At 42.5% G+C, this 27,201-nt stretch overlaps 1 protein-coding gene across 2 annotated transcripts in view; it reads left to right on the forward strand.

Moving 5' to 3' along the window:
* The window catches only part of KATNAL1 (katanin catalytic subunit A1 like 1), a 46,664-nt gene extending 27,222 nt beyond the window's left edge, over positions 1-19,442 (forward strand). For both annotated transcript variants that reach the window (XM_071553129.1, XM_071553137.1), the window contains 7 exons: positions 4,802-4,926; positions 5,422-5,527; positions 10,077-10,235; positions 11,089-11,215; positions 12,178-12,312; positions 14,641-14,767; positions 16,265-19,442. In XM_071553129.1, coding sequence (XP_071409230.1) covers positions 4,802-4,926; positions 5,422-5,527; positions 10,077-10,235; positions 11,089-11,215; positions 12,178-12,312; positions 14,641-14,767; positions 16,265-16,463 — 978 coding nt within the window. In that variant the 3' untranslated portion in view covers positions 16,464-19,442. The remainder of the gene's footprint in view (positions 1-4,801; positions 4,927-5,421; positions 5,528-10,076; positions 10,236-11,088; positions 11,216-12,177; positions 12,313-14,640; positions 14,768-16,264) is intronic.
* Positions 19,443-27,201: the final 7,759 nt, after the last annotated feature.

Raw genomic sequence — 27,201 nt, forward strand, 5'->3', positions numbered from 1 at the left:
GAGAGAGTAATCAGGCATTGGAATGGGCTGCCCAGAGAGCTGGTGGATTCACCATCCCTAGAGATTTTTAAACGCAGATTGGACGTGGCGCTGAGTGCCATGATCTGGTAAATGGACTGGAGTTGGACCAAGGGTTGGACTCGATGATCTTGGAGGTCTTTTCCAACCCAATCGATTCTATGATTCTAAGTGTTTGCCTCCCTTGAGGCAAATGTCTTCTTTTACTGTTTCTCCTCCTCAGACCCATAATTTCTTTTCATTCTGACAGTAACCATCTTGGGATAAGGATTTTTAACCTGACAATGCCAATAAAATGACCTCTGGAAGTGCTATAGAAAATAATGTTGAGCTACAACTCACCAGATGGTGTCTATCCATTAAACCCTTATATTTACTTGTTCTTTCTTTTTAACACTGCTTTCAAGTGCTTCTTCCTTCTTAGTTCTGCTGGAAATTATTGGGCTTATTCTCAGGGTACCTTCTGCTAGAGCATTACCAAGAGTTTTAATTCTGTTTAGTAGTTCAGCTTAAAGAGACAGCATGAATGCTGTGTGTATTTTAGAAATTGCATAATAACATATCTAAGCACTAGAATGCTTTTTCAGGAGTACTCTTTAGATTATTTTAGATTGTCAGTGGATAAGGGCAGTAAGTATTGTGAAGGATATGAAATAGCCAAGGGCTATGCTGCCATTACCAGTGAAGTGAATATTAAAAGAAGTTACGAATTAAAAAAATTTATTTTTTTGCTGGATTATTCTCATATGCATCATCATATGTGAAATATGGTAGTTGCATTTCTGTGAAAGCATAAACCTCCATGCATGGGGACTGGAAAGATGCATAATCTCCATCTGAAACAACTGAAAGAACTGGTAGGCAAAACTGCAGATTTACTGTAAAATTCCTTTGGTCTGCTGTTGTCTCACAGGAATGGTGAGTTGTGTTGATAGTGCCTGTATTGAGAAGGGGAAAGAAAAAGTGATCAAGGCAACTGGAGTTATTAATTTTATCTAAACGGTGTACTAAGTTTTGCATCATTCACAGAAGAGGCAAATGAGACTGTTGTACAGGAAAAATTGGATGACTCTGTGCTGGAGTCATGGAAATGGGATAATGTTCAGTGGTGCAGGCTGTGTACTTGGAGACCAGAACAAGAATTTCTGCTGGGAGCTCAGCAGTAGAGAAGAAAGATTTGGATGTATCAGCAGAAACTGGATCAGGCTGACCTTCCATTTGGCACATCATCTTTTCCTGGTGGTGATGGGAAGGGCTGGTTGCCGAAGCGTGGAACAGCCCGGTGCCACCTTTGGCTTTGGTGGCAAGCGGTGGAGAATGCCCCTGGCAGTTGTTGTTCAGCATTGGTGTATAGTGGGAAGAACCTGCAGGAAAGCAAGATGTCTTCAGGGCCCAGTTCTGGTCATTCAAATAACCCCAGGGTTTTATATGTGATTGATCTGTCTGGGGTTGACTGTAAGGGGGCAGTATGATATTGCTATGGATATGAATGTAAACAAAATCCTAGGCCCAGTTTGTTGAGGTGTTACCAACAGAGAGAAGAGTTGCCCATGCCATTGTAGGATGCTCTGGTTAAACAACAGCTGGAGTATTTTGTGTGCAACCATGCTCAAGAAAGATGTGTTAACATCAGAAGGGAGAAGGAAAAAACGTTTGCCAAAGTGAATAGGCAATTGTGTTCAGCTTGTGTTCCAAAAGGAGACTTACTTGGTTTGGTCAATGAGGGGAGAGCACACACATGATGCAAGTATGTCAGGGTGGTGGACACAAGGAGAGAACTGCTGAAACTAATGCACAAACTTAGTACAGGAGTAGAAATAACATCAGTTTTGGAAATAAGATTTTTGTTCCAGTGGGTTAGTGCACATCTGACAGCTCTTCCTGATGGAAAGCCCAGCAAATTTCCAAGTATATTTAAAACAGAATTGGTTGCCTGAGATTATGTGATGGGATTGCCAAAGGGGACTGGGTGGGAGCAGTCCTTTACAGTCCTGTACACCTGTCTGCTGGCTTACCTTCTTAGAGAGAAGCCATCACAGCAACTTTATTTAAAGCTGTTTTGGGAAAGGATATGACTGAAAAAATTGTGCTTACACATGCTGACTGTATTCAGGTGACATTTAAAAAAAAATTATTTCTAGCCCAAGCTCACCTGCTGACTGAGATTGCAGGTTGGACCAATTTGGGACCAGCATTAATAAAATCTTATTATATGTGAAAACTGCAATGACTTTAAATCTTAGTTTAATTCCGGAACAGAAGGGTGAGGGTGAGGGGGTGGTGGTGGGGAGAAAACATTCAGTGTCACTACAATGACCTCCGAGGTGATGCTGAGAGCACTTCTCCCCGAGACGTGCCGCAAGGGCAGGAAAAACAGCGGCCCCTGAACCAGCTCGTCCTCCGTGATCGGGCAGCGGGGTGCGGGGATGGGACGCGGGGGGACCGGAATCGGGGCCGTGCTGCCGCCCCGCGGCTGCGCTGGGATTGCCGGCGCCCTCCTGGCCCCGGGCCCGCCTTCTCCTGTTCATTCCTGTTGTGTTCCCATGGCGGAGATGCGTCACCGTCCCGGCAGCGAAGGGCGGTCGGTGCGCGGTCTGGTCTGCCGACCCCGCGCGTAAATCCTGCCTGAGCTCGGCTCTCCCGCGGGCAAAAACCCAAAACAACTAGAACAGCCAGTTGTTTTGTGATGTGCAGAAAAATTCTTCTGCGAGGAAAACCGGACCATTGCAGAGCAAAAGTATGTAACACAACAAATGTATGTATTATGTAAGGCCAGACTTGGCGAACACAGACTTGGGCAGGGCTCTCCCCATGTGGGTGTGCCCTTCCAGCCTGCGCAGTGGATTTTTTAGGTGAGGCACAGCGTGCACAGAACTGGTCCCACCGTTTAAGTGCTGAGGTCCATCTGCCACGGCTGAGCGAGCTTGGACAGTGACAGTGAAGTCCTCGGGACTGTTATAGCACCCGGTACTAACCGGGGCTGACCCTGCTGAGAATCCGAGATGTGACGGGATGGGATGGGATGGCAGGGAGGCATTGAACTGCCAGGAGACGGTCCCACTGAGACTGGAACTCAGGTCCTTGGGATTTGGAGTCTGAAGTGCTCTCCATTACACCATGGGACCACCCCAACAGACAGCAAATACCTTTCATTTAATTGTCTGGGGTTTTCTCTTTCTTTTTTTCCCCTTCATTTTTTCCTGTGGTTACTCCTGGATTCCATTTTATTTCTTCTCAAATCTTGCAAACTCTACGGGGCTTGTTTCTCCGTTTCCTTTTTACACCCAACCATTACATTTTTTACACCAGCTTTTTGTTTAAGCACAGCTTTCAGCTTCATTTCCATTGTAAAAAGCTGATCTAGCAGTACTAAACAACGCAAGAGTTTACTTGGAAGCAAGAAAGATACACTACTCCCTCCCAGTCATTGTGGACAAACAGCAACTGGGAGGGGTGAATTTGCTACCTTTTTATTTTTCCACTTCAAGGTTATTTGTGTGTCTCCAGCTGCCTGTCAACCCTCCTTCTCCTAGGATGCTTTGTCAAGCCAACTGGGATTCTTTAACTTGCTGCTGATAGTGTTTAGAAGCTGAGTTAAGAGTCCTAAAGTAGCTCCCTATTCAGCCCCCTTCGTTAAAACAGAGCAGCTGCTGTTCAGGCATCCGAACGCTGCTGTTGCGCTGAGAGGAGACAGTGATTTCCTTCTGAACTGAGAGATGAGGAGTGTGAGCCCTGATGCTTCAAAGGAAAAGTGTTACTTCAACCCTGTATGCTTAATGGCACCATGGAAGTACTAACCAGAAACTCTGGACCATTTTGGGCAGGGGCAGAATGTGGGTTGGTCACTGAATGAGCATTGCCATGCTGCAGAAGTGATTGTAGTCTAAGAAGACTGGGTGACTTGGGAGCTTTTTAGGACTTTGGTGCAGCCCTTATATAAATATGACCTTTTGCAAGCATTTTAACAGTTTATGGAGCTGGCTTGTAATTCAGAGTTGAGAGATAGATAGTTTGTAGCTGAAGAAAGGAAATACTGCTGGGCAGGAAGCCTTTAATGAAATGAGGGCAGAGAATCTCTGTTTTCACCCACCAAAAACAAAGTGTAAATGTTTCCATGTTCCTTTTCAGTGATGATGAACGGCTTTGGTGCCAGTTCTTTATCTCTGGCTGGTAGTGTGGCAAGTGCAGCATCCTCAAAATATGCTTTGGTTGCTATGGTCTTAAGCTAGGAGTTCACGTAGTGTTAAGTCATGACATAGCCACTTTTGTGAGTCTGTTCCTGCACTCATGCCTTCAGCTGGCCAAGAAGTGTGTCAGTTGTCTAAAGAGTGATTTAGCACTGTTAAGAGAGTCTAATTTTTACTTTAAAACCAACCAACCTACCCACCATGATATGTAATGAGCTCTGATGGAGTTTTGTCACTGTGAGCTGCATCTATGAAAGAAACATGATGTTGTGGAAGCAACCACAGGTGTTTTGGGACTCTTCGTAGAGCATAGATTGTGAACGCATTGGTTTTGCTGGCCCCAGAAGTGCTGAGATTGCTTTGTTCGTGGAATTGCAGAACGGGACAGGTTGGAAGGGACCATAGTAGGTCATGTGGTCCAACCTCCCTGCTCAGGTAGGGTTATCCTAGAGCACAACATCCTAGTGCTAAAGCTTGATATTTTCCTGTGGCTTCTACAGAAGTGAACTCAACAGTCTTGTTATATATTGCTAGTAAAGTAAAGGATGTCTTGAAAGACCAATGTCCTTAAGGGTCTGTATGACTTTCACTTCCAGGGAAAGAAAATACCCCAGGAATTTGGTGATGCGGAAATTCCAAAATTTGATGGAGCAGGCTATGACAAAGACCTTATCGAAGCTCTTGAAAGAGACATTGTATCAAGGAATCCGAGCATTCATTGGTATGAGGATTTTCTCAATTCAAGTGTGTTTGCTAGTATGGAAGAGGAAAGAAATTACCCATCTTCTGACTGTTAAAACAGGGAGACAACATAATCTTCTACAGATAGGCAAAACAAGGTCTTTTGCTTAAACAGTTTATTAATTTAATTACAGTTAAGCTTTTGTTGCTAATTGATATGTGCAGTACATCCATTACAGGTACTGTTGAAATGAACATATGCTCCAGAGATCTTTAAAGATACTGCTTTGCGGTTCACATTATCCAAAATAATTTTTAATTAAGCATCTCTGGGTAACTTCAGTTGAAAAAAATTCTTTCCCTGTCTTCCAGAAGTGGATTCAATTTTAGGTCACAGTATTATAGGAGTACTCTCATGAGGCATATACTTGCATGCTAAAAGAGATGGTACTAAGTGGAAAGCTTTTCTGTTGTATAAAAATACAATAAATATTGTTGCACAGGAATCTTTTACAAGCTTCTTTGCTTTGCACAGGGATGACATTGCAGATTTGGAAGAAGCCAAGAAATTATTAAGAGAAGCTGTTGTTCTTCCAATGTGGATGCCTGATTTTTTCAAAGGGATCAGAAGACCTTGGAAGGTGGGAATTTATTTGTTTTTTAGTAAATAACAAGCTATAGTTATGCATGTCTGCTGCTGTAACCTGTAGTAGAAGGCTAAAAAGGTAAATGGGAAATATCAGGAATTTGTTCATTAAATTCTCTCATAATGATTCATGTAAAATGCACTGAAAGAAACACCTGGAAGTGTATGTGGCCTTTACAGTAAACAATATTTTTTTTCTGTATTTGCCCAGTTACAGCCTGTAGATATTATAATACTTCCTATGTGTCAGCCTGTACATGTGAGCATGTAGAGTACATTGACTGAAGCGGAAATGCTTAATAGACAGCTCTATGTAGGATTATGGTGACCAGCTGTTATGACTTCCCAGAAGAACTCAGTCCTTCGATATTCCTAATGTGCCAAGTATCTCTCACTCAGACTGCAAACTGCAGGCTGGATGGTTCAAGGAATCAAAGAGGGAGGGGGCTGATGTGATGATTTAGCTTTGCAGTTGCATTTGCAGCCGGGCATAGTTGGTGCCGGAGTGAGAGAAATTCAGACTAGGAGAATGAGTTACAAGTGGGGCAACAGGAATGATACAGGACTGAGCTGGCCTAGACCAGAGATGAGCCCAATCTGGGCCTTGCTTAGAGCTAAAAAGAAGGAGGAGGGAGGAGGCTGCTGAGCATTTCTATAAACAACAAACAAAATAATCTTGCTTCTGATGTGGGATAGATTAACACTTGTCTGGGGAATTACTAGTCCTTCGTGGTTGCTGAGAGGGATTACTGGGGAAAAGAGACTGTTGCAAATTGTCTTACTCAGAGTCTGCAAGGCAGTAGCATGTATGAGGAATGCTGTGTCCATAAGTAGTTTCTGTGGTTTAGTACACTGGTTCAGTAGCATATGTTGGTCATGCTTTACTGATTTGTCCTGTCTTTTCCTGGTTGGTCCTTGTGCTTATACAGAAGGCTTATACTTAGGTCAGACTCAACAGGAGCTAGGAGGTTGCTGCTAAAGGACTGTTCATGGACGTTTTAGTAACTTGAAGAGAGGAAGCCCAAACCTGGAATTAGTGCAAACCTAGCCCCAGGCTACAGGGCCTTTGGCGTTTAGAGTGCCTGTGGTCAGTACCACTGTCCTTGAGGTTAACCTTAAAGTTAACTGAGTTGTCATCTTGGACAAAGCCTAGATATCATGGGTTACATGTGTAGGGTGAGATTTTAGTGTATGTTGCACAGCTGAATCTCTCTCTTCGTGGCTTAGAGGAAGTTGATCCACACGCTTATTATAGACTATGGGCTCCCTATCTGTCCAGTCTTCAAAAATCTTTTAAGGGAGTGAAGAGCTGGTATGCTTTTTTCCCACTTGTTAGCATGCTTAGGGGATGCAGTGGCCATCTGTCTTTATGGCAGGTATCTCGGCAGACTGCAGGAAATGTGAAAAGTGCCACTGGCCTTGTCTCCAAGTGTTGTGGCAGTGGACAAGGGAACAATAGCCTGGTCTTTTAAAGGATTACAGTCTCCATCTCTTTGTGCGAGATTATCTTTTCCTACCGAGCAGTGTCACCTCGGAAAACCAGATGGTTGTAGACATTGAAAAAAATCTAAGATTATTTCCTTTCTTCAGTCTGAAATGCAAATTGATTTCTGACAAGTCCATGAAGAGTCTTCATTGTTAGCCTTTTCCCTGGTGACTTGTGAAGCTGTAACTCTCATGAATTTATTTTTCACACAGAACAGCACATATTTTCACTACTGTTGACCTCTGACTGTGCTATAAGGATGAGAAGTATTAAAGGGAAGGCTGTTCCTTGCAGTAATCAGTGTAGCAGCAGGCATTTGTTGAGCCTAGGAATTCAGGACAATAATTCAGAGGAAAAAGGCAGCCAAAGCTGGTTTTGGATGTTCAGACTCTCCTGAGAGCAATTCCCAAGACAGCCCTCACAGTTTGTGCCTGTATTCAGAGGACTGTGCCTTGTCTGAGGGAGCCAGCTGTCTTCCCTGATTCAACACAGGCGCTGTGTAGTTGCAGCCATGGGTTTCTGGGTGTTCATGGGTTTGCTCTTTCTTCTTCGAATTGTTTTGTGCCAAGAAAGCCTGGTGGCTTGCTGTGCTTCCCACTGCTCTGCTAGTGATTGTTACAACAACAAGAAGTAACCCTGCAGTGATTTCATCAAAACACTTACTCCCTGTGGTGCATTTCAGCTTCTTATTGGAATACTTAGGATTAACGGAGCCTTAGAGGAAGAATAAAGAAGTCTTTGTGTTTGTCAAGGATTTTAAATAGTGAGTAAGTGGCAGCCTCCTAGTTTGCAGAGAGAAAGAGCAACTTGATCCAATGTGTTTCTGTTTGTAACCATGTACATCTTGTTTTGCTGAGAACTCAGAGTTCTTTTTTTTTTTTAATTAACAGATATTTCTATTGTCTCCATCCCCAGGGAGCTTGGTTTTCCCCTGGCTTTACACCTGGTGTGGCTGCTTTGCACCTGTGTTATGCACAAATATAATGCCACCAGTATCACGTGCAAGGTAACACTCTCCATAATACTTACACAGGAGGTGCAAAGCAACCGGCTTCAATTTTGGCATGTGTAACTGAAGCCAGAATTTGACTTTCCATAATGATGGAGGACTGAACCAATATCCAAAAAATGCTGTTAGTCCTCTGTACACTAGCTCCTGCAGTAAACACAGTTTGTCAAACACATGGATCAAGTGTGATTTGAACTAGAGGTGAAGCTTGTTTTAAAATATTAAAAAACCACATCTGAAACTCAAAGAGAACAGTAAGTCATCTCTGACCTGCATATCACAAGCTGAGTAATTTTCACCCAGTCACTAAAGGGTTGTATTTGCAATATTATATCAGCATAACTTTGTAGTGTCTCAAATCTGAGTGTCTGAACATTCACAGAGAAAAGAATCCATTTACTTCTTATGCTTGCTGCTCTGAAGCTTAGGAAACCTTGGGCAGCCTGAGGAATGACATTGGACTGTTAGCTGTATAGATGGCATGTGAACATTCCTAACTTAATTTACCGATGAATGTATGTTGAGCTTGCATTAGCTGAGTGTTAAATGGCAATAAAGGTATTAAGAGTTAATGGAAAATGGAGTGCAGAGAGCCTATTGCTTTTGAATAGTACATTTTTGAATAATTGCATTCCCGGTTGATTTGTTTTTATAGATCTCTTCTGTGTTATTCTTTGTGCTTTTTGAAGTAAATTTTTGTGAGGAACAGATGAAATCTAATTTACTATATGGCTTGCATTTAACAGATATTTTATTGGTGTGGCATTTTATGTAAATTATTAATTGCAAAGCACATTATGATGTGCAATTCTAACTCTAGCTAATTTGATTACCCTTGCAATACAGTACAATTTTAGGAAACTCTTGTTAGCATGTAATAAAATCTTGGAGTTCAGAGTGAAAAAAAACCAACAAGCTGCTTGAGCACATTTTCTCTGATTTACTTAAAATCACAGTGCACTATTCTAATGTTATGCAGACACAGAACAGTGTGGTGTCCTTCTCCAGCACTGCTGCTGAAAAGGTTGGAAAGACTACCCGTTAAGATGTCTGTATTTAGAAATATTATCAAGAGTGATTAACCCATCTCAGTGCTACAATCTTATCGTGGGTTCTGAAAGCTCTCTGTGCCTAGCCAAAAACCATCTTGTGTAATGATGGGTAAGTGTGCTGAGCTGCAGAGATGTGTACTCCTTTTTCTTTCAGAGGCCACAGATAGGGTGACAGTCTGAGGACATGGATACCAAGCTGGCACTTAACAACTAGAGTTCAGTTTTCTAGTTTAAAGCTTTCTGAATAATCACTGAAGTTCATATTAGGCTTTAGTGGGACTGAATGGTAGGCTGCATGAGCCACAGTTGCTTATGTGTAAAACAGGAATAGCATGCCATCCAGTCATCCAACAGCATGATGAGGGTAGTGTTTTCATCCAGGAATTGCTAAGGTGCAGTAGTATGGCCACAGGAGTACTGAGATGGGGAGATTAAACAAGATAAAAAATTGTTGTATTCAGTAAATGCTCTTGTGCATACTTAAATATAAAAATCAACCAGATTCATACATACAATACATAGATATTGTCAGGATTTTTTTGAAAAATGCTTTTTTCTGCAGAAAAATACACAACTGAAGGAACACAACTTACTGCAAAAGTATTTGGGTTTCTGTGATGTTTTCTTCATGGCAAGCCTTTGTTCCAAAAAAATGTACTGTCTTGATCTGCCTGTGCAACCCCTCATAACTGGGAAGGGCCTAAGGTCAAGTCCAGGCTCTGTCTGATTCTACACAAGACTTTAAATGTCTTGTCTGCTTCCTAGGTGTTAGGTATAGCAACAGTTCCTGGCTTTTGTGATTCTCACTCCAGTGGAGTGGTAAGAAGAAATAACAGCACACTTCCACACTGTTATTGAAAGCAGGATTCTTGTCTTTTGCCTTCCACTGATGATGATTATACTGTTAAACAATTCAAATCCAGATCTTGGCTCATATTGAGATGTAGTGTAGTGTTTTCTTTATTTGCTGTTCATGACCTTTATTGTCACCTTTCAGGGTGTGCTGATGGTTGGTCCTCCTGGCACTGGCAAGACAATGCTGGCAAAAGCTGTTGCTACAGAATGTGGAACAACATTCTTCAATGTGTCTTCCTCTACACTGACGTCTAAATACAGAGGCGAGTCTGAGAAGCTGGTCCGCCTCTTGTTTGAAATGGTATGTCCTCGATGATGTGATCAGGGGATCACTAAGGTGAGAAAGGACATCACTCAGTTTCCTGCCCTTCCAGTAGCATGTTGGAAGCATGGAGTTCTTTGAACTGTCACCCCCTCAACCAATTAAAAAACGTGATCTCTGTGTTTTCACATATGGTATGTTGTTGAGGATTAAGAGGCAAATGGTTCATCGCCCATGTTGAGGATTGCATTTTTCAGACTAAATATAGAGTTGCAACCTTGAGAGAAATTCAGTGCTTATTTGATTGTGGAATCAGAATCTCATAGGAAGTAGATTTGAAATTGAAAGGGATTTGGAACTGTTATTCTAGAAGCAATACATGTTTTAGTTCCATTTCTTGATGGTCACAAGCCTCTCAGAGAAGCTGTGGGTGCAGTCCATCATGTGGGATATGTGAAAAACATGTCCATGTGGACCTATACTGAACAGTCATTCAGCTATTTGGGATCCTGACTGCACTTTGTAATACTCTCAGTTAAAACCTGTCTCTGTTGTGATCTGCTGAGACCCCTTCTATCCCTTGTGCTTACCCCTCACCTGCATAAAACATGGACATGAAAACTGCCTGTAATGTGATTGTGTTCCTTTTCCCCTTTGCAGAACTGTTTGCTGAGGAAAGCTAACCAACTCTGAAAGACCCCTAACCCAAAGAGCACAATTTAAAGTTATAAACTTCAGCAAAAGACAGTTTGTAAATCAGGATCTTGAATTCTTTTCTTGTGATAGGCAGGGAAGATATGTATGTAGTATGTGTAACAGGACTGGGTTGTGGTCTGGTGAGGGCCTGTGCTTGCTGCTGCAGCCTTAATAATGATGTTTTATTTGAACAAAGGCACGGTTTTATGCTCCAACAACGATCTTCATTGATGAGATAGATTCCATCTGTAGCCGCAGAGGCACATCCGACGAACACGAGGCCAGTCGCAGAGTCAAGTCAGAGCTGCTTGTGCAAATGGATGGTAACAACTGCTTAGATCTGGGTTTGGGGCTGGGGTGCTGTTTTTTCACAGGTGGGAATGTAAGAACTTGAGCCATCTGGAAAACCTAGCTTAATGAATAGGGGAAAAATAATGCAGAACTTCAGAGTAGTGTATTTTTGCAGTGTTGAAAGGGAGATAACTGAAAAGGATGTTATGCTTTATGTTTTCTAAAATGGCTATTTTAATGGTGAATTGAAAATTCATTAAAGAGACACAGACTCAAGGAGGAGCAGATAATGGATATTTGTGCATGCTAATGCAGGGATTTTATTTGTATTCAGTTTAAACAGATTTCTCCCCTTTGCTCTCCAACAGTGGAACCCCATTATGAGATCTGATTTTGCTGTAGTCTGTGGTGGCAGATAATATTACCATTTTAAATCAGATTTAGTACCTGTTTTGTAAAGGGACACACAATGAGGATGACTACCTGAGGAATACTGTATGGTGTAGAGGTTTGATAACCTCTATATTACCTTTATATTGCAGCTATTGTTTAACTACTGCTTAAAATGTTCTCAAATGTGCAGGTTCATTATGGTAAACTCAGGGTAGGAAATGTTTTGCCCCAAAGTGTTAATTTCTTTGCAATGCTCATTTGTTAAGCTGAAGAGTGATTCCTGTTTCTTCTATGACCAGATTTGACAGAGGTAGCAGTGTTGGTGGGATTAGTAGGGCTACACTCATATATGGCTGTGTTATTAGTACTGTCAAAGAAAGCCCTTCCCTGACTCACCAGAAGAATGAACTGTCCTTCTCTGTGATCATTATTGTCTTGTGTCACCTAAGCTATTGGAAGCTTAGAAAGGGACACCAGGACTACACAGAGCTGTTGCTTAACTTTGTCCAGGCTTTTACAATGTTTGTGCAATGTTTCTTAGCAAGCATCTCAATCACTAAGAACTTTGGAGTGAAATTACTGTGACCTGTTGTACTTGTAGGGGTAGGTGGTGCTCTGGAAAATGATGACCCTTCCAAGATGGTTATGGTATTATCTGCTACAAATTTTCCCTGGGATATTGACGAAGCTCTCCGACGGAGACTGGAGAAGAGGATTTATATACCTTTGCCCACAGGTATGTTTGATACGACCATTTTCCTTTTAAATACTCTTTGCAAGACAAGTTTAGAACTACTGCAGGACTGTTGGATTTGTGAGGGATCTTGATGGCTTTGTGATGAGCAGTGAAATTCAGGGGTTAACCATTTGTCTGAGTTGCTTTATTTTTAAAGAGAGTGAGAGAAAGAAAAAAAATAGTATTTGCTTGGGGGCTTAAAAACAAAGAGTTGCGGCATCTCATTGCAAGTCATTGTTGGGTTCATATATTTTGAAAGAGAGTTAGTTTTAATGAGCCTGGAATTATTTTAATGTTTAACAGTCAGACCTTGAGTGATCATCAAAGAGAGCCTTTGGACATGTTCACAAATATTGCAAATGCACTCCGTGCCCTTGCAGACAAATACAAGGAAGTGGATCCATGAATTTTCACTTTCAGGCTTAGTTCATTGCAAATCACTGCTTGCTCACCTTTATTACTCTGTTTTGAGTCACTCAGAATGCAGCAGACTGATTGCTTTCCTGCCCTAAGACATCTTGCCTTGTATTGTCTTTCCTAGCTGTCATTCACCTGTCCTATTAATTTTGAGATTTCTCTCACTTGAAGTTTGCATAGCTTCTTTTCTTCTTGGTACAGTTGCTGCCTCATCTCCCTGCATGAGCACTCAAGATAACAAGATATGTGTTCATGGTGACAGTGGTTGCAATTGAGTTTAGCAGGTCTAAGGACACTTAATAGTTGTACAGCTTGTCTTTGCTGCTTACAGGCAGTAACAGCTCCTACAGGATGCCTGTCTTTATGACCAATTAGTTTAAAATCCTATCAGCTCTTCCTCTTGTTTCTAATTAAATCAGATTGTTTTTGACACACTGTATTACATCCTGGACAACATAAGAGCTGTGATTTGGTTTTATTTCCAATCTTAGGTTCTGTTGCATTCTATTCTGTAAATAAGAATGTTAGGCTGTTCTGAGCAGGTCTGAATGATGCATTTATAATTGTGCTGTGTGATTTGATGTGTTCAGGCATTTTAATTGAAAAAGTGATATGTCGTAGATGGACCTATATATTGTGGAATTTGATGCACATATATATTCTGTAGTGTTTCATTTTCAAAATAATGCAAAGCCTTGCTTAGCCCCATAGCAACAACTAGGAGATATTCTCTGATGCAGGACACTCTCTACAGGTATGCAGTGTGTGCCTTGTGCTCTGTAAATAATAAATCCCCATTTTATAGTTAGTGCCAGTTGTATGTGATGGATAGCTCTATGCTCTTGACAGTTCTGCAAAGCACACGAAACCAGCAGCTTTAGACAAGCTTTCTGTTTTCTTTTATATACCCCCCCACCGCCCCAAAATGTCAAAGAAAGAATAATTAGGGACATCAATAAATAAAACATGATGTATTTTATTGGACATTTCCTTAAGACTTTAGCCTTTCCTACTGCTACTTCTTCTATTGCGGTTGTCCTTTTTTCTAGGTCATAAAAATTGGTCACTAGGGAAATAAAGATGCTGAGCTGATGTATTTTTTCTATACAGTAAAAGCCAGGAAACCATTCGTTCTCTTCTTTTACCATCCTTGTGCAGAGTAACTCTGAGGCCTAAGCTGTCAAATATGAATTCCCTCTTATGAGCTTAGGCTGCTTAACATATGTACCCAAATACACATATGCACATGCCCTCTGCAAGAAAAATGGTTAATTGGCTGCATAAATGCTCATTTACACAGCTGGTTATCACTGTGTGCACCCTATGTCTGTGTATCAAAGTGGGATACCAGGACATTTGTATTGTAAATATATTAATATGTGTTTATTGTATTAATGTATTTGTTTTCTGTCAGGCTTCAGCAGCTTTCTTGGGTCCCAACAGAGTAAAGTGCTTAAATATATGCTTAAAGTTCAACTTACTGTTGGGGTTTGTGCTGTCTGAAGCTCTGTTTATAGAATCATTGTGGTTCTAATGACACTGTATGAGTAATATGCAATTAAATCCTTGAACACTGAGTGAATTCAAAGGGGTGTGAGAAGAAGCAGACATTTGTAAGATTGTTCTTTTGTATTCCTGGGTATTATGTGAACAAATGCTTTATCACCTGAGACATAACAGACATTTTTAATGACATATGACTTTGGCAAATGTCTCTAGATCTTGCTGTTTTAATATACTGCTTTTAAATGTATACTGTATTTGATTGCACACTTTATTATGTCTTGGTCTCTCTCTTTTCTTAAATTGAACTCTTTTGTTTGTACTTTTCACTGAAAAATTTAAGTTGTGTTTATAAATTTTTTTAATGTAACTCTTGCAAGTTTTCAAACAAGTGTTTTTATGTTCTAGCAAAAGGCAGAGCAGAACTACTTAAGATTAATCTCCGTGAAGTAGAACTGGATCCTGATATCAGCCTTGAAGAAATTGCTGAGAAGATTGAAGGCTATTCTGGTGCTGACATCACAAATGTTTGCAGGTACCTCATTCCCCTTAATTTGTAACTAAAACTGCATGGAAAGTCATCATTGCATTATATGATAAAAGGCAATACCCCCAACAGCTGAAGCTGAAGCTTAGCAGTGTTTGTGTTTGACCCCCAAATTTTTTTACCGTAACCATGTATTACTGCTATGTGGAGTGGCCTAAAGACCATGGAGTCTTTCTGTGAGGTGTGGTTTTCCCAGATCTGAAGAGAAAAAAAATTATCTGAGCAATTTTCATGTTACTGTTGGCTGCATGTACTGTAGATGTGTATATTTGTTCCTGTAGTGCAAAACAGGCTTGGATTTTTATTTTATTACAATCACAGTAGTTTAAAAGCTGGAATTTTGTGATGCAAAAAATTCCTTTCACAGAATACTTCTCTGAGGCTTCTGTATGCTGCATGTTTGGACAGCCCCTAGTGCAGCATGGCCTTGGTGTCTGCCTGAATGTTCTAGGTGCAAGGGTGATACAAGCAGTTTATAGCATTAGTATTTAATTTATCTCCATCCTGTTCCCACAATTTATTTAATTTTTGACAAATGAGTCTTTTCTAGTGAAGGATAAGTATTTGAAGTAAATTATCAGAAGGAATTCTATTTCCCTTAAAAGTCAGGTCAAGAAAAAATGATCCTATAAGACCATGGCTTGGGAATTTTTCTTTTCTTCCCCTGCTGCTTTTCTGAAAATGTGAAATCGCTCCATGATTGTGAAAACTTGGTGTGTGTCACAAAGCAGTGAAATTACCTCTTCTCCCCTAAGGCCTGTGTTATCCCTTGCTGGGAAAAACCTGGGGAAAGAGAAAATGTAATTTCAGGCTGCCTGTGGGCCACGGTGTGAGGAAATGAGCAGTGTTCTCCATGCCAGTGGGCCACGCTGGCAGCATCCGGGCTAGAGAGGAGTCGTGGAGCAGGCAGAGTGTGAGAAGCCACAGGCACCAGGGGCCTCAGCACTGCAGGGCATGTGGTGCTGTGTCTGATGCCTCCTGCTCTGCCCTTCACAGATTCAGGTGCTATGGATGAGCAGGCAACCGAGCTGAGCTGCACTCTGAACACTTGGGTCCTTTGGAACTATACTGTGGGGAGCAGGTTGAAATCTTAAAGGAATGGGGTGTAAAAATCCAGACTACTTTAAAAAAAAGGTCTTTGAATGCAGTTTGTCTCCCACTCTGCCCTTTCCTGCTCTGAAGTTGTAAAATTTCATCTCTATGAATCATTGTAAAAGGTTTTCAGTTTTATAGTTTTAATTATCTCTGCACATTTACCATATGCTTAAATGAGTTTTGGTGCCAGTGCATTCTTTGTGTTGAATTAATGTAGTGATTTGGGAACATGGAAGCTAAGAAGTATGTGAACCACATCTTCTGTGGTAAATAGATGCTGTCTTAAGTGTTCCTGCCACTGGTTTCTAGCCAGAGAATACAATAAAAATTCATAGGGTTACAGCACATGCTGCTAGCAATTAGCTCCCATACATTGTCCTGTATTTCCAGGGATGCATCTTTAATGGCAATGAGAAGACGTATTAATGGCTTATCTCCAGAAGAGATTCGTGCACTTTCGAAAGAAGAGCTTCAGATGCCAGTTACCAAAGGGGACTTTGAGCTGGCTCTGAAGAAAATCTCCAAATCTGTTTCTGCTGCAGACCTGGAGAAGTATGAGAAATGGATGGCGGAGTTTGGATCTGCTTAATCTCAGTGACAGTTTTCCTTTGCTGGAGTTTTATGGCTTCTGTTGTTCTCACTTGCAAAAGGAGTTAGAAATCTTTTGAAAGGTTAATAAAAGGTCTGCCTCTGCCCTCATCCCACCCCCTTCTGGTGACAGGATCTTTTAAACTATTTGCCTTTAAAGGGAATGAACACAATGAGCTGATATTATAAAAGATATTTTATCTCTGAAACAGTTAAATAAGACAAACAGGAAGGGAAAAATCATAATTGTGAGGGTAATTTTTTATTTTTCAAATGAGGAGCAGTGTTACTGAACTTCCTCATAGTCATCTTTAATGGCTGGAAACAACAAATCAGCTGGGAGATGTGACTCCAGGGAAACAGACAAGGTCTCGCTGTACCCCCTGCTATTAAGTGCTGCATTTCTGTTGAGCTGTTTCTGCCTCCCTTGAATGTGGCATCTAAGTTACTATTCTCTCTCTCTCTGTACTTGGATATTCAGAGTAAAGCGTGTGGATTAATTGGCATTACACAGAGGAAATGAGGATCAGTTTTCCAGCAAGACATAGTCTTGGCCCTTCTCTCATGTACACCTGTTTGGAACTCATGTCACTTCAGACTGTATTGGTTTTACCTGTGATGACTTCTGATGGAACTGAGAACAAAAGAAGAAAGCATTGATTGCTCTCAGTCTGGTTTATACTTGGTCTCTGAATGTAGTTTGAACCTGTGTGACCAGTAGGCACTTTGAAGTTTGACCAGTAGGCACTTTGACTTAGGTTATAACTTGCACTTTTATGCTTATATATAATCCTGTGCTTTGTCTGTGCTATCTAAATGTGATTGTTATTATTATTATTGTTACTATTTTAATACTAAGAGTTCAATACAGTAAAGACACTAATATCAAGACTGTATTTAAACCTCAAGACTGTCCTTAAACATGTGGCTGTGAACTTTCACTTCTGATTAGATACCAACTCCTTCCTAGCTTTACTAGGCAATGGGGCTTGTACCTGTTTATGTTGTAGAACTGTTCATGTTTTATTTTTTAATGAAGATTCCTTACAAATGTATAAATATTACTGATGTAGTAATATTTAGAAAATAATCTGTACAATCTCATTTATGTTCTTAGCTGTTTTTTCCCTTCCCTCATGCAAGTGCAGAAATGAGAAAGGTGTATAAATTCTACCGTGAGAAATTTTCTCTAGAGTCCCGTCACACTGACTGTATGAGGTTTTCACAGACTCAGCCTATGGTAGGAACGTGAAGGAGTGGTCAGACAACCAAATTTACAGAGGAATATGCAAGCTCTCGAATTTTTTGTGAATTTATGAGCTAGGACTGAAGTATTTTCCTGGATGAGTATTGATGTGTAGTTTGGTAGGTATTCTGCTCTTTGGCTCTCTCCTGAGACTCCTAGTGGCATAGACAGATGTGATGAATTGGAGTAAGAAACAGATAGCACCTCCTCTTGAATGGAGCTATAACCTTATTTGCTTCTTTTTGCTAGTTCTTGGAAGTTCCCAATAATGTCATATATTCAGCACACTGGTCTCTTGAGCCATGACGTGTAAACCACTAAGGCAAAAACCTTAGATCACATACTTACCTATTTTGCTCAGGAAAGAGGTGGAATCACCATCTCTGGAAGTGTTTAAAAGACGGATGTGGCATTTGAGGTCATGACTTAGTTGTAAACATGTCAGTGCTGGGTTAACAGTTGGACTCAATGAACTTAAAGGTCTTTTCCAACCTCTGCGATTCCATGTTTGCTCCCAGGGAATAACTGGACCTTTATAGAGTTAAAGGTTTGAAAACATCGCTGTAGTCTGTCATTTCTTCCTTATTGAAGCTGTAGGCTGAAGCAGTTTTTCTTTGTTTATTTGTTTTATTGCAGTAGAAATTAGTAAAGCTACACAAATCTTTTGTGGCCAATGCCAGATTAGCACTACAGTGTCTCTCCCTAGAGATGCCATTGCTGCCCAAGGAGCTTAGTCTACAGAATCAAGATGGAGAAGGAAATAGATATGAGTGCCAGTAACCAACCCTATTCAGCTGCCCAACAGCAGTGCAGGGATTCAGCAGTTGCTCCATTTGCTCAGTTTCACATTGCAAGCAGCAGTGACCTTCCTACTGATGAAAGCACAGTGCTTGGCAAGAATGTCAGTCCCTAGCTCTTTGATGAACCTTCTACCTTAAGGCATTAAACTTCTCTCTTGGCTGTTAAGCAAAATTCACTGTACTGGGCATTCCCTTTAGTAGAATTATTCAGGTGCTACAGTTTTTTTCTCTGAAGGTCATGGTTTCTACCCCGAATATGTTTTTACTGAACAGATCCATTCATCTTTCTTAGCTGCAGAAAAGTGAAAGTTTTCAGGCAGTAGATGTTTATGATGGTTGTGCCCCAACATTCCACCTGCGACTTGGACCGTGCTAGATCAGGCACTCCAGAAGACTAAGACCATCCTTTCCCTACTGAGCCCGTCCTGGACAGGGATCTGGCCCTATGCGCTGACCCTTATATGTTTACCAAGTCATGCTGGCACACTCACCTGGGTGGGCTTGGAGTCTGGGTTATTAACTCAAGGGGAGCCAGCAGTGGGGTGCAGCAAGGAGCAACTGGTCCCACTGGTGGGAACCCTTGTGTAAGGATGTCGGATTCCTCAGAGAGCAATATAGGGGCATATCACAGCCTGCTGTGACAACGTGGTCAGTCGGTGTCTGTATGTGTATGGAGATCATGCGCACACATGTGGGTGCATATATATACATATATATATATACACATATACACACACACACACACACACACACACACACACACACAAAATGTGTGGTGCTTCAGCAGTTGTACCTAAATTACAGGAAAAAACATGTTTTAAAGATGTGTTTATGTGTTTTCTAAACATCTGTGAAGGCCCTCATGGGTGGCACTGTTAATTTTTGTACAATATGTAATCCACTTGTATGAAGTAATAAATATATGTGTAGAGTCTGTTTGTGTTGCTTGAGTGGGGTTACAAGTGCTTTGCTGATAACTGTTTCCAAAGGCTACCATACAATGCAGATCTCTTCAGCATGTCATGGTGCTGTTGGACTCAGCCAGGTCCTGGATGGAGAGCAGTTAAAGCAGAGTCTGGTTTTTTTGGGATAACACTGTCAGCAGTGCTTTCTCTCTTAAACTGGTCTTTTGTTGCCACAAGCTATAAAATAGAGAATGCTCCAGTGCTCAGCACATGCAAGGAGGGTGGAGGAGAGGAGAGCAGAGGCCCTGGCAGATGTTTGGTGTTAGCACCTGATTCAGACCTCAGGCAGGATTTTTTTATTGCTTGCCCCTGGGCTGGAAGTATAATCAGTCTCCAGAGAAGCTGTATCATCAGCTGCCTGCTAACCAGGAGACTTCTGTTTGGAGCTTCAATTAGGAAGGAGCTTTCAAACTTGGAAAGAGACCCTGTGTCTTCTGGGACTGAGTTGATTATTTGAATATTCTCACCAACTTCTTTATGAAAGAATGTGCACTTTCCAGTGTTTCATAATGCCTCAAACATGAAAGAGTGAGCAAGGGAAATGCTGATCAGGGGATTTCAGGAGAGGTCAAGTCTTTGCATAGAAAGTTCGGCTCACCCCAGTTTAAAAGAGACTGAAATAGCAAAGGTGCACTGACTTGTTCTGATCATGAGAAAGATGAAAGAGCTTGTGTGCTGTAAAGAAGTCCTCCATCAAAAGAGCAAAGACTTCACAATACAATCCAGGCATGAGGAGGTGGAAACAGCAGATGAAATAGTGAATTTTTTTTGTTCTGTTGTTGGAATAAGCCACCCTGAATCAGATTGTGGATTGAGATTGTTTTCAGATCTGTAGTGACAGATAAGTACATGACGAACATGCAGGTGACACTGTGCTGCCGGGGAGCAAGCAGGGAGCCTGAGAGTGCCAGAGCTGCGTCCTGGTGTATAGTGAGTGTTAGCACCGTGGTGGCAGCCAAGCCCAGTCTAAGTGAGCCGTGCACCCAGCAGTGCTGTAGGTAGGTGCAGAGTGGAACCAAGCCAGGCAGAAGCAGTTTCAGTAGCCCTCTGATAGAAGAAAGACTGTGCAAAGCCACCCATGCTGGTGATAGCAAAGGCAGAGACATGCTGCAGTTCAGAGAGTGTGGCACACGTTTTTTCCGCTGTCCACATTAAATGTTTCCCTAGAGTTCTGTGCGAAAGCTCAGCTGTGGCTGTGGATGCCTCAGTCACCTGTGCTCAGAGCCCAACTGCCACACAAGCCATGGCTAATGCAGCTGCAGCAGCAAGTGGTATTCCTGTATCCCACATCACAGGGACATGTGACCCTCTCTGCCTTCTGCACCAGCCTGGTTTTGTATGCTGGTTGTGACCTGTTTTTGTGGCCCACTTACTGCATGCATGGTGGTTCAGTACCTCTAATAGAGGAGCTTCTTTTGTACACTACAGAGCTGTGTTTTGATTACCTAAAGCACCATGCTTCTACATGTCTGCACCTAGGTGTCTTGGAAAGATTCAGGCAATTTTCCTCTTCTCTAGAAGGCCCCAACTAGCATTAAAAGCAGGTGGGATGAAATGTTTTGGCTAGCCTGGTTGCCCAATGCAAGAAAACTTACCTCAACAGCCAAAGAGGTGGCACAAGGAAAGTTCTGGCTTTGTTATGAAATGGCAAAGTGTGGAGAAGTTCCTATTCCTACTGCATAGGCGGAGTTAGGGTTGTATCATGTCAAAGCTCTGTTTTCTGGCTTTTGTGTATTTGTGATCTCTTTATTGTAGTAGGAACATTTTTTCTCTGAGGTAGAGGGAAGCTATGGGGTATTTATTCAATGTCTGCGTTAGGATTTAAGAGATCCTATGATTTGGTTAGTATCTGAAGCTGCTGGGTCCATTTCTGGCATGCTTACTTTTGGAGAAAAGCATCATGCATTCTTTCTGACTGTCTGGTTGTAAGTAAGCAGTGTAGCTTTGTGAAAAGTTACTTAAATATAATATCTAGAATATTTGTTTGACAAAGATAAAAATTCTTACTGCCAGTTTGTAACTGTGTTGTTCTCATTTATAAGCAGCCCCTTCCAAAAATTGTTCAACTGATGTAAAAGAAACTGTCTTGGAAGTAAGAGTTTTTTGAACTTGACTTTGGAGAGAAAGAAAGGTAGAAAAATATTTGACTAGAGGAAGATACCAGAGTACCCAAAACACTGAGAGCTGAAATTTCTTTTTGTGGCTTTTCTTTTTGTCTGGCAGTTGCACTGCTGGGTTGTGCTTTCTGGTTCCAATTTGTTTTGAAATAATTACCATTGTTTATCCATCTCTCAGACAGCCTTTGCAGATGAGGGTTCCACAGAGCCCTCTTTTGCTTAGTGGTTGGTATTCATGCACAGCATGTTGTGTGACATCTAATTGAACGGGCTGATGGCATGAGATCTTCCTTGTGAAGTAAAGGTCATCCAAATGGTGAAGGTGAGAGGAACTGCACTGCATACCAATTGGACTGGCAGTAACAGAATCCATAGCAACTCTACACAGGGCTTATAAATACAACCAGAAGAAAAAGGGAGTAACCTTAGGGATATGCTGACAACACCTCAATATGCATGTTGATAAAAATGGGGGCTTTTGCATGTTCGTCACTGAGAATGTATGTAAGGGAGTGGAAGTGGCTCTGTGAACAAAGGAAGCCAACTGCAGGCACTGCCAACAGGTTTCATTAGCCAGCCTTGCTGCTTAAAAACATGGCAATGTCCAGGGCTGCTTTGTTACTGCTGCTACAAAAGCTGCTTTTTCGATAGTCAAATTGAAATTCATAATAACTTGCTGCCTAAGTTGAAATGTCCTCAAACTTTGGCTTGTGCTGGGACTGGAGTGTGTTTGGAGGGCTAGAAGAGAAAGGGAATGTTAATAGTGATATGTTTCCATAGGGTCCTGGGGCTTTGTTTTGCTGGGAACCATTCGGGTGTGGAAGAAGAGATGTTGCAAATGATTCCAAGGAGTTGAGATGGTAGAAGGATGAGGAGAGAGGTGGCAGGTTCTGGAGTCAGCAGAGGAGACAGAACTGTCCCTCTCACTCCCAGTTCCTGACGCTAAAGCAGACAGCAGTAATTTTCAGTTGCTTTTGATTTGCAGCCCCCCAGTATTTTTTTGTTCTGAGATTGACAATCCCTGTATTGTGAATTAGAGAGAGCAACTTTGTTTTTCTTAAATACCCTCTGCAGACCCTTAATAGGTGCTCCTGTGGTCTCCAGATGGTTGTTTGAAAATCACGGGGCCATGTCATCCTAAGCTTGCCTGAATTTCTTATGGAAGGGAGTCTGTGATGGTTGCTGTTGATTTTATTTTCTTATTGTTCATTTGCTCAGAAAGATGAAGCTCAGTGAATGTAAGATGCTTCTGGGGAGTTTATTTACAATGTGTTTTTTTCTGTGCAGATTAGCATTTCATCAGCATATGGCACAGCCATTTAAAATAAATATTTGGCTTTCCTTAATTTATGCTTGTGTAGGACAGTCCCTGAGTATGCATATCTCTGGTGTATCTAACTAGACATTTCTACTGTGGTGCTGGGGGACCAGTCTCATTCCCCTCACTGAGGAGCCAAGAGCTGTGATTCATGTGCTCCTGCCCTGGATGGATCCACATGCCTGGGCTCTGGGGGAGCGAGGCAGGCAGTTGGCCCCTTCCCTGGTGGGGCTGCCAGACACACACAGGCAGCACTGCCAGGTTATCCTCCCTCTCTAGACCACGAGAATTTAGATTTATTTAAACCTGAGAACTTCCCAGCTTGAGCAAATGCTTGGCACCCTGTCCAGGATCCCTTCCTTCACCCACCAAGGCAGCTGTGCTTTTGCAAAACACGTCTGAGTGAAGAGTGTGTGAGCAAAATCCATCAGCTTGGGAGATGCTTGCAGAGGAGGGAATGGAACAGGATGCTGGACTGCCACCTTGTGTGCCCACCTGTACTGAGCAAGGAAAATCAGTGGGGAGAGAGGGGACAGCACTCCCCTAGGTATGCAATATGGATGTGGATGGGGGGAGAGCAGGAAACTTATTTTAAAACAAAGGAACAATTGAAAAGCTAATCAGTTTTAAGATGGAGTGGAGTCTGCTGCCACCAGCAACCCAGGAGGCCTTTTCCAGCTCTGTGGCATATCCAGATGTTTTGTGTTCTCACAGACGATTTGGCACTCCCTTCCAATCTAAGTTCACACTTGATTTGTATCCATCTGATCTTGCACTAATGTCATTGTCTAACAAATATTTCTTACTCCCTGATACTTATCCTACATCCCTGAATGAATAAATAGAATCACTATATAAAGCAACGCCTTGTGCTTTGTTGTACTGTATATGTTCCTTCAGTCTCCTGAGTCTAGATCCTCTTCAGTACCTTTTCTTTACAACTGAGCCTGTTATTTATTTAACTCAGATCACTGGTAGTGGACCTGGTGGGTCCATAAGCTACACACAGCAAGTTACCCTGTAAGGCAAAGAAAACAATAAATTACTGTCATGGTATGTTACTGTAATCAAGCAAATAAACTGAGTATATGGTTTTATGATCTACAGGAGGGCAGGAGACTTAGGTATACTATTACTGCACAGCATGCAGGGCTCACTAGACAACTGAGACATTGGTAGGCAGTGGGATACACAGGGAAGTGGGGAAAGATGCAGGAGTTCTGCAGGCAGTGCCGAGAGAAAAGATTTGGGTATTTTGTTTTCAGGGAATGCAACGAGGTGCACCCACACAGTTTGAGACGACAGCATTTCTGGGTATGTTTGTATGCTGCTCAGACAAAGAGGAAGAAAAGATCTGGGACTGGCAAACACACTCCAGGGGTAGCACAGGCACAAGTAACCAGGGATCAATGTGAGTGTGGAGTGACAGGAGCAATCACAACTACCTTCTGCCAGTCTCCATGCCTCTGCCTTTCTCCTTTATGTGCACAGAGCCCAGGCACTCACACTCATATCCCCAGTGCTGTGAATACCCAGTTACTCTGTGCAGAACCCTGCTGGTACTGGATTCTCCAGTGCATGCTCCTTGCTTTCAACCTGTCCAAAAGCAAAACCAAACTACAACCTCCCAAAGGGAGCAGTTAAGCAATTAGCACAAGAAACCCTATTATTTATCCCAAGGTGGGATAAAGCTACTGCATTTCTGCTCCTCGGTAAAGGGACTGTTTTCTGCTTTTCCTGTCAGGTTGTTCTGCTGGGGCTGTGTGTGAGTGTGCCAGCAGCCCACAGTAGCTGTCTGTAGACCATAGCTTTTCTGCAGAGGGTTTTGGGGCCACAGGAATGTGAAGGCTTTGTCTCCCATTAGATACCCAGCAACTCTGCTTCTCAAAAACTTCTTCCAACTAGAAGGATTTTATACCTTGTTTCAGCTTTCAGTCCTTCTGTTAGAAGTTGTCTGCAGGCTGCCTGGCCAGTATTTTCCTCTGATGGTGCAGAATAGTTTTAGGAAGACAAAAATAATCTGTCACACTTAAGAAAAAAATGCCTGGACAGATTTGGTAAAGGACAGGAATGAGCTTGTGTCTGAACTCACCTGACACAGTCCATCACACAGCTTCCCAAGAGGGAGTCACACTTGCTTCAGATGGTGTTGAATATGATCAGGGAAGGACTGTGGGACAGGATGAGGGATGAGGATGAGATTGGTGGTAGGAATTCCTTCTGCTGGGGCTATTCCTGGGATGATGATGCAGCTACCCAAGTAAGGATCCTTAGCTGCATTAAGCGATTTAGTTGGAGCTCCTCTTGTCCAACGGCAGATACTTGTGTCTGACCTGGTCACCCAGACTCCCTGTAGAATGGGTGAAGAGAAAATGGCAAGCGTAGGATGATGAGAGTTCTGTGACATATCTGAGATGCCTTCTCCAGGATCAGATGAACAGATCCTTCAGAGTGCCATATATTACACAGGGAGTCAAGGAGAAGCAGTTTAACTCTGAACTTCGGGTTGAAGAACCTCTGAATTGTTTGTATCTCCTCAGGGCCCTTGCTCTCAGTGTCCCGCTGGAATTGCAGCCTGGCAGTTGCCTATCTTCGGATGTCCCATGGTGTCTCAATGTCTTGAGTGCAGATATGCACCCTTGACCACCCTGGTATCAAAGTCAATCCCAAACACAGTCTCAATGCAGTTCTTTGCAGACAGCTAAACCCTCTCCTTGCTCCTTGGAGGAGGGAGGGAAAGAGAAATCTGTGAGTTATCAGGGATCTAAAGAAAGCCAAACATACAGAATTCAGACTGTTGTAAAGGTGCTTCCTCTCATAATTTCTGCCCAGCAGTTGCCAGTGGATCCACCGTGAAGGTACACTGGCCAGTGGGAGGTGTGCGATACATCCTGGCTTTTGCTGTGCCTCTGAGTAATTCCTAAATGTGTAACACGGGTATGGTCTGGCCAGGGTCAGCAAGTGGATTTCTGATAGTACCAGGCTAGGAGAGGCACTAAGAGATGGTTGCTGCCCATGAGTGCTCCTTCCTTAACAAAACCTACCCACAAATCTGAGCCTCAGGAGGGGAGGACAAGGGAGAAAGTGATTGGAAAGAGGTATTTCTTTACCCTGTTCTTTATGTTACAAATCTGTCCTGCATAGCTTCTTGTTGTCTGTGGGGCTGGGAAGCCTTTTTTCTCTCCGACACAAAACTTTTGGCTCCTTCTCAAGCTGTGAAGTTTGTCAGGATACAGACAAACTGCACTTGTCCTCCAACCAGTATGAAAATGACTTGGGTTCTTGTGTTCTCGTTCAAGCTGGGTGCACTTGAGGTGATGCGTGAAAACAGCCAGGTCTCCCGATTCTTCAGGGTGGGGTCAAGCTCTTGTCCTCATCAATTTACCCCACACAGGGCTGAGAGTGCTTCTGGGGAAGGTGATTGGCAGTATTGTTATTTACACCAAATGCACTAAAGGGAGATGATGAGTGCCCTCTGATGGTACTCTGTGCTCTAAGACAACAGATTTGTAGTTTATATCGCTTTGGTGGTTAAGTCATGGTTTCCCATAGCTGTGAGCTTTGCTAACATGCTAAAACCAAAACCTTAGGTCTGGGTTGTAGAAGGCCTCAAATGCCCTCACCTTCTCCTCAAATAAATGGTTTTGCTTTGCAGCTGGGGTACGGGAATTCACCCCACATCTCACCCTGCTGCTACAGAGTGTTGGTTGGCCCCTCGTCATCTCAGATTTTTGTCTCTGAGAAGAGGTTTGAAGCAGCGGGAGGCCCCAGAGAGGAGTGCCCATCCTGTGTCACTCAAGCCCATGCCATAGATGAGATGGCCAAGAGTCCATTGCCTGCTGTGCAGCATGGGGGCTGTGCCTGCTCCTTGCCACATGCTTTGAGGAGAAAAGGAAACAAAAAGGAAATTCCGTCACTGCCAGATAGCAGGCGGTTGGAGGCATGAGGCAGATGAAAGAATGTCACCTGCCAGGGATCAGAAATCTTTCAGAGTCTCCTCCTGGACTACATGCTTCTTGCCAGGCTGCCTGCTCTCACCCATCTGCCATTTGGTGGAAAAAGGCACAAACCCACCAACATCCTCAGGGGAGGGGAACAGAGGATCCCTTTACAGGGGTGTTGCTAAGGACAGTGATCTTCCTGTGGGCATCTCTTCAGAGATTTGTGTTGTATGAGGTGCTGGACAGGCATGCAGGAATGACAACCCCAGCCCGAATTAGCAACTGGGGACACCAGTGAGACAAGCCAAGATGGGCAAAGAAGGAGGCAAGGGCAGCTGTGGGACATCCATGA

The sequence above is a fragment of the Pithys albifrons genome, chromosome 1, assembly GCF_047495875.1.
Source record: "Pithys albifrons albifrons isolate INPA30051 chromosome 1, PitAlb_v1, whole genome shotgun sequence".
Lineage (NCBI taxonomy): Eukaryota > Metazoa > Chordata > Aves > Passeriformes > Thamnophilidae > Pithys > Pithys albifrons.